The sequence below is a fragment of the Tauraco erythrolophus genome, chromosome 5 (assembly GCF_009769465.1).
Source record: "Tauraco erythrolophus isolate bTauEry1 chromosome 5, bTauEry1.pri, whole genome shotgun sequence".
In the NCBI taxonomy this organism is placed as follows: domain Eukaryota; kingdom Metazoa; phylum Chordata; class Aves; order Musophagiformes; family Musophagidae; genus Tauraco; species Tauraco erythrolophus.
This window is the reverse complement of record NC_141469.1, coordinates 47366080-47374162: the sequence shown is the minus strand read 5'-3', so window position 1 is coordinate 47374162 and position 8083 is coordinate 47366080. Positions and strand designations below refer to the sequence as shown.

Sequence of the window (8083 nt, the reverse complement as noted above, 5' to 3'; positions counted from 1 at the left end):
TTCACTAAGTTTTGATCACTCCTATGCTGGACGTACTGGATTTGATCACTGTTACGCGGTGACTCGGGCATATCTAAGAAGTGCAAGGCTTGCCTGCAGGCCACTTATATGGACAGGACAATTTGCTTCTGTGGTTAGCTAAAGGAAGAACCTCCAAAAAAATGAAAACAAACTGTTAGGATTTTACAACAACATATACAAGAGTCTTTTAAATAGAACACACAGTGGTCAGATTTTATACACTAAGTTCTTAAAGTAAAAAAAACTCCACATGGACAGACATGTCCAGAGGTGGGGATTGATCCAGGCAGAAGTTTGTCATTAAATAAATGCAGACAAACCAACAACTGAGGAACCTCAACACAAATAACAACAAAATCAGCACAGCTATTATCTGCAGATCTCCAGGCTAGGCCTGCTCCAGTCCAAGCTAGCGAAGTCTGAACACAGGCTTGGGAATAAAAGCATGTACCCAAATCCTTGTTTTTCAAGATAGTGCCCACGTGTGTTGAGGGGGAGCAGATCAGGTAGAGCGCACGTCTGTCTCACCAGGGGCACCTGCACCAGGGTCCTGCCAGGAGTCCTCCTTTGATTCACCCTCCGTTCCCTCTACTGCAGTATCTTTGTGTGAAGACAGAAAGAACAAACACGGGCAAAACCACTGCTGACGGTCCTCAAAAGATCTTGCACTCATTAATGGAGAAGAGCTTCCGCCTGTTCTGTCTTTTGGCTTGATTGACCGCTGTCCGCACGGCGTACTCAAACACCTGCTGCACCCCCCGGTTGCTGAGGGCAGAGCACTCCAAATAGCCTTTGGCTCGCACGTCCTGGGCAAGCCGCTTCCCATCTATCGGGCTGATGCAGGAGGAACGGTAAGGCCCTGTGTCACGCTGGTCAGTCTGAGTAGCCACTACCAAAACGGGGATGCGGGGCAAATGGCTGCGGATCTCGCTGATCCATTTGTTCCGCAGGTTCAGAAAGGAATTGTGGTTTGCCACCGAGTAGCACATTAATACCACATCTGCCTGTTGGTATGAGAGAGGGCGAATGCCTTTGAAGGCATCGCTGCCAGATGTGTCCCAAAGACCTAGGCTAATCTGCACACCATCCATGAAGACATCCACCCCGGTATTTTCATATACAGTGGGTCTGTAGTCATCTGGAAAAGTCTCGGAGGTGAAACGTACCAAGAGAGATGTTTTCCCCACCGCAGAGTCTCCCACCAGGACGCACTTGATTGAATCCAGCATTTTATTAACGTCCAGGCCCAAGAGCACTGTCTCTGTGCAGCAGGAGTGGGATGGAGAGATGCAGTGGTCTCAGAGGCTTTCTAGATAACTTCCATTTGGTGAGAAACCATCCAAATCTCTTTACTTCTCAAGACTTGATTGTGTCACTTCAGTCTAAAATCCCCTTCTCTCCCACACGGCTCTGTGGTGCTGTCAGTTTTAATTCTCCAGCGAATCAAATGACGTTTCTGGAAGAGCAAAAATAAAATGTAACATTCATAACCCACAGAGAACAGACCATTCTTCATCAAGATAAAGACACCTGGACATGTCTTTGGACAGCCATGGGGAGTACCCAACATTGAGGATGCTGAACCTTGCTGTTCCCTCCCAGCTGGCTGTGTGTGCAACAGCCATTCACATGAATACCCTTCCTGTTGCCCCATGGGTCTAACAGTCTTATCACCTCTGCCATTTTCCACTGAGACCAACTATTTTTTCCCTCCAATTGTCTGAAAAACTAATAAAATCACTTTAACTTTGGTATAACTGCTACTAACCGGCTTTTAGTGATACATTTCCTGCCTCTGACTTTCACCAAGACTGACAGAATCCTGAATCCTTCCTAACTGATCAGTTCAGATTCTCTTGAAACAGTACCCGTGCTCTCTAGAGGCAGTCAAGAGGAAAAAAGCCCTTAACTAACTGATTTGACTATTTAAGGAATCCTATAACAAACAGTAACACAAAACCACTTGTGAAAATGAGGAAGCAAAGACCTCAGGTGTGAATCTTAAGCAACGTGAACCTTAACAGTTTTCAAAAGCAATGAAAGATACACAGCAAAAATACTAAAAAGTTCAAAATTATTCTTACAAATCACTTTCAACAAGCAAGAAGCAAAAGCCAAAGCAAGCCACACCACCAGTGCTGCCCCAGTCAAACAATTTCATTTGAAGATGATACAGCTGCCCTGACATTTACTCCGTTGTAAAACTGAACTGAGAGTACCTTTTCAGAGTATGTAATTGCTTTTGAGCTCCTGCCAGCGTTCAGTCAAATTTTCCTATTTTGAAAGCGTTTGCCTCTTCCCCACTAGCTGTGTGCAAGATTCACTGCTCACACAGGGCGACACACAAGATGCTGTGAAAATCACTAACTGCAAAACTGAAGGCAAATTAGTTCTGCTCAAAAAAGAAATTCAAAAAACTATCACTGCATAATTTCAAAATGTCCCATGTATGTTACACAGATAATATATTTCTGTCTCCTTCGTGTATATGAAGAGAGTCATATAAGTCACAGCTTAAGGTTATTTGCTCAGAAATGAGTGATGGCCACAAAAAGCATACGCTCTACATCACTGTAAGGCTCTCCAGTTTCATTACTCTAGCCTTCACTATCACCACCCTACCTCCCCCCCAGTTTCTAGAACACTCAAATCTTTGGCTTACTCCACAAAGGGGAAAAACAAAGAAAAAGAAGACAAAAGTGCTAGACAAGCTTAGAGACAACATTTCACAGGCACGGACAACTGCTACTGGCAACTCCTCTGCTTTCATTTTGTGGCGAGGCAGCGTCCTACCTCCTCTCGTGCTGCTGGCACACCTGCATCTCTCCCACCCGATGCACCATCCGAAAGAAGATGTGGCAGCGGCTCGGCCAGAGCACGTTGTTTTATAGAGCCGGCAGCAAGCCCGTGGGCAGCCGTCGTGCGCACTTGCTCAAGTTACGGGTATCTAGAGGAGTCATTGCAACAGACGGCGCTTCCTGGTCTGCCAGTGCGACCGTGCTCTCGCCATCTCGGCTCACTTCTAGGAAATGGGATGAAAGCTGAGGCCAAGACCGCATCACGGCATTCCTGGCTTCCGGGAAACACGCTGCTCCGTGAATTTAAGTTTTGGTGGCAGCGGTTGGCAATTTGCTTTTAAAGGTTTGGTAGGTCTAACTTCACTGTCTCACCTTCTCCATTCTCCAAACAAGATCTCAAGGGAATGAAACCAGACATTGACAAAATAAATCTACGAAAAATTCAAAAATTATATGCAGGACATACAGTCCAATTACTTAAATGCATCACCATTTTTCCTTCAGGGTATTCTACTTTAAAATTGTGCCAGCAGCACAGTTTGAAAACACTACAATTCACCACAAGCCAGTAACGTACGATTCAGAAAAAGCTGCGTGCTCCTAGGAGAAAGTTAGCATGTACCAAGGCTCCTTTTCAGAACAAACATTTCTTTGGTGCAAGGAGTCCTTAATGCCTCCAGGCTCATTATCTAGCGTATATTTGAATTAAGGGAAAGTAAGTATATCCAAAGCATGACTTTGCTCTTTCATAAATGCCAGAACAAAGACAGATAAAAGGACCGTTCTGCTTCTCAGTTTGCTGATAACCAGGTCTGATTATGTTGGCTATTTTGAAAGTATATAAATGAGTAAAGACTAAAAAAGATATTAAGGTGCAGTGAATATGGCTAGTTGGCATACACAATAACAAAGCTGAAATATCCCACCACAACAGTGCGGAGATGTTTTCAATGGAAATTGTATTGTTCTACAATCCTTCAATGAATAAAAATGAAGAGCACAGAACAAGGTTCATATTCTGGTCCTGTGGACAGATTGCTGTCAGTCGTCCTGACCTAGCTTTTGTTCACTGTCATTTGGAGTTCACTTGCCCCCATATATAGTTGGGACTACATATGTGCATATTAAGGATGTATTTTAAATTATGCACATAGCCTGTCCTTGATGCAGCCTCACGGTAAGAGCAGTACTAGTGTATTAAAATAATTATACAAGTTCTTCTCAATTAATGGAAACTCTTTAGATGAAACATCAACAGAAAACAATGTCCTATAAAGGACGGGCCAGCACTGGGCACTTCTACACCTCAGTATACAACCAGTTGTGTAAATATTTGCAAAAGCTTTGGTTCCTTTCTCTCATACTAGGTACTACAGTCTTGGTCTGACAGTACAGCACGCTAAACCAATTAAAAGACTGTGCAAAATCTTCTCATCACAGATGGCTGAGTCTAAGCTGTTGACAGATTTTTTTTTTCCCCGACAATTTGGTTTTCCAAATTTTACTAATTTTGTCGAGTTCATTTTGAATCTGGGATTCCAGATACAAACCTGTATCTTCTTTTACACTGCTTTGGTTTATGCTCCCATCACTCGTAACGATAGAAGATTTTATTTCAATAATAAGGTGAGAGCTTTTGTAGTATTATTAAGAATAAGAATATATGCCTAATTCTGATGCAGTCATTCTGAATAGTGACCTTCAATAAACGTTGGGATTAACCTCAGAGAAAACACTTCCACAGTTTTAGATAGAGCACTGTTTTTTCAACTGTATCATATTGTCTATGTAACTAATGCAAAGTTTAATTTCTTTGCTTTCCTATTTTTGCTCCCTCTGTCATAGATTCATAGATTGATAGATTCATAGATTTCTAGGTTGGAAAAGACCTTAGAGATCATCCAGTCCAACCGTCCCTAATCCCCCATTAAACCATATTCCTAAGCAGTTCATCCACCCTTTTCTTAAACACATTCAGGGATGGGGACTCAACCACCTCCCTGGGCAGCCTATTCCAGTGGCTGACAACCCTTTCAGAGAAGAAATCCTTTTTAACATCCAACCTGTACCTCCCCTGACTAAGCTTATACCCATTTCCTCTTGTTCTATCACCCATCACTAATGTAAAGAGTCCTTCCCCTACCTCCCCACCATCCCTTCTCAAGTATTTGTAGGCTGTAACCAGGTCTCCCCTCAGCCTTCTCTTCTCCAGGCTAAACAGCCCCAACTCCCTCAGCCGCTCCCCATAAGTTTTATTTTCCAGCCCCTTGACCAGTTTAGTCGCCCTTCTTTGGATCCGCTCCAGGAGCTCAATATCCCTCTTAAAGCGAGGGGCACAAAACTGGACACAATGTGTCCAAAACTGTCTTTGCAATACAGAGCTTTAGCACTGGTGCGTGGTCATAGAGTCCTTGGACTTTGCTGACAACGTCATCACAAGAAGCTGTACAACAGCCGCTCTCCGGGCACTGCCCGTCCTGCTCCTCAGCAATCTCATGCAAGTAAATGCCTCACACTTGATCATGCCTGAATACGATACGCAGAAGGGGAGCAGTGTTGTCAACCCGGAACATGATGGGATGGGAAGAGGAGCACAGCAGCACCTTTGCAGGTGAAGGATTCAATCCCATTAAAAACTAATCTAATATTTGTTGAAACAATTCTACCAACAAAGTAAAACCGGACCACTTGCATCAGAAGGGGTAAATTTATCAATCAAAATAAATGGGATTTTCATTTATGCCAGGAATGCCTCTGGCATCTACTATAAGACCATTGTGAGCGTGGCTCACTATGGCTAAAGGTCTGCAGGGAATGGACAGTGTCTTGTGATGGGGGAAAATAAAAAGAGTCAGGAACTCCTAATTTCAAAACCTATCTTGGATATTCACAGCGTACCCTTGGGTAGGCTGGGATTTGGAAGGAATTAGCTCACACGTAAACAAACCACACAGGCAAGACAACAGGCTTTTTAGATCAGGCAGTCACAAAATGCTTCAGAGAGTTAAAGCAATTAACATGCTAACTATTATTGCCATTATCCGGTCCCTATCACAATTACATCTCAGTGCAGTTCCTGTTGATATCGGGAGAAGAGCAGGCTAATTTTTCAGTTTGAGCACTGTGTACACTAGTTCTTGAAGAGACCTGATATTGTGAGGAAATGAAAATATTTATACTAATAAAAGAAGTTGAAAACCACTGGAGAGACTTCCATTTGCTGTGCAATGCTTGAATGCACATACTGTCTTTGCCTGCCCACATTACTCCTGTAAGTCCTACCTCATGCCAAGGTGGGTCTGCAAAACAGTGTCTGCAGTTCTTCTCTATCATGTTGATTGTAATCACTGCTCTTTCTAACTGCACCGCAGGTACATAAAAGCTCTCCTTGCATTTCTTACTTAGATGCTCTTGAGGAGAGGAAGGAGACATGGAGACCGCCCTCACTGACCAGAACAGGGTGCAGCTTTACACCTTCACCTCTGTGTGTGCAGCGGGTGCTGCAGGGCATGGATGGGGCCTGAGGACAACTCCTGTGAGCAGAAGGAGAGGGAGGAGAAGGAAGGCTGGTAGGAAAGCAAGTCAGGGCAGAGATGCTGTTGCTTGGTTAGGTGCAGCACCCAGAAAATGCATCAGGGAGATGATCAGCCCCCGTGATGGAGGCACCACAGCCATTGTGGATTCAGTCTTGATGCTCAGCTAGATCACCAGGTTGCCAAGGTCACACTATCTTATTTTCAACCCCGTGGGTGAGTTGGACTTGCTCCATTCAGATACAAACCTCCCGACTGCTGCGCAGCCTTTGCTGCCACAGCATGGGGCTACTGAAAGCTAATACATCAGCTGTGGTCCACCTGGAGACGGCAGCTGTTCTGCAAGCAAATGGCCCCTTGCTGCGAAGTGTCCTGTCGTGCACCCATTAAGCTGATGCCCTGACATTTGCGTTGGCCGCCTCCTGGTTTGTAAATTCATTTTAAGACAATTTTGATCTATAGCACTAAGTAGCCCTGGTCTCGCCAGTCTATAAACAGCCTCTCTCTGCCTCAGACAGCGTTGGCGTTTCAGTCCATAGCAGCATTCAGCGGTGGTACCACCGTCGTGAAGGAGAACTGGCTAGCAGCTCATACCTTTGCAAGGTGCTGCATCTTTTCCCCAAACTACTTCAGCAAAAAAATCTGCATTCAACTAATTCACCCTCCAAGCAGGCTACCACAGGGGCCATCTTTATTCTCTGGCCCAAGAACAAGACGGCAGGTTATTTCATTGGCAGAATGCTTCAGCTGTCTGGTGTATTTATGATACCGATGGATTAATTGCCAGGCTCTCTCTCAGTGTGTTTTTTTATTTTAAAGACTTGAGAGGATGCCTAGAAGCCTGTACGAGAGCTTTTATACAGATGCTTTATCCTTTAGTACAATCATAGCACCAATGGCTTCCTGAAGTTAGAAAAGCAAGCAACGTGCAATGAACCCATATTTTCAAAGCCAGGACGTCTTGCCATCTCAAAAACAACCTTCTAGCATTAAAAAAAATTGCAGACATAAGAGCCTAGAAATTTTTCTTTCACTCCCTTATTCACAAAACTGAAATCCTGTTCCTGTTTTCAAATTTCAGTGCTTCGTTTTGAAAAAATACAAAACTAGGGTTCTTATAATTTCTAATTTACGAAATTTAAAGAAAATGGACAACCGCTTTCTTAGAGGCCTTTGCAGAAAATAACTTCTGGATCAAGAAAACACCTGAAAATGTAAACCTCAGTCTCTTTCTTTGGCAGTTTTAACAACTGAAACCGAAGAAAAGGATTTATGATCAAATATTCAGTCATCTCGCCAACTTTATTATTAGCATTGGAACTCAAGTAATTAGAGTTAAAGGAAATTCCCTCATTCCCTCATTCCCTCATTCCCTCATTCCCTCATTCCCTCATTCCCCAGCAAGACTGGGGAATCTTGCTATAAAGTAATGACAAATACAGAACAATGTTGTTTAGAAGACAAAATTACGTGTTAAGTCCTAGTAAAGGGATGAAAGCTTTGTGTATAAGAAAACGTGCGTATTTACACACATGCTTACACACTGCGCATATATAGAAAGCTGTATAATGGGATATATTAAATTTAAAATTGCCAGTTCATGACTAGCAATAATACCTATAATTAATATATATAAGCAGTGGGTAATGACACATCTAAAGATTTATTTAATTTACTACAGTCACTGAGAAAAACTATTTAACTCTCATTTTAATTACCCAATTAGACAAA

At 43.2% G+C, this 8083-nt stretch overlaps 1 protein-coding gene across 1 annotated transcript; it reads right to left on the bottom strand.

Annotated features, from left to right (window-relative positions):
• Nucleotides 1-362: 362 nt before the first annotated feature.
• RHOH (ras homolog family member H) lies at nucleotides 363-1387 on the bottom strand. Its single transcript, XM_009983156.2, has one exon. The coding sequence runs from the start codon at nucleotides 1248-1250 to the stop codon at nucleotides 675-677; it is 576 nt and encodes a 191-aa protein (XP_009981458.1). The 5' UTR covers nucleotides 1251-1387; the 3' UTR covers nucleotides 363-674.
• Between the last annotated feature and the right edge of the window lie 6696 nt (nucleotides 1388-8083).

Excerpts from the sequence above, each read along its gene's own strand:
- RHOH (XM_009983156.2), bottom strand. The coding sequence starts at position 1,250 with ATGCTGGATTCAATCAAGTGCGTCCTGGTGGGAGACTCTGCGGTGGGG.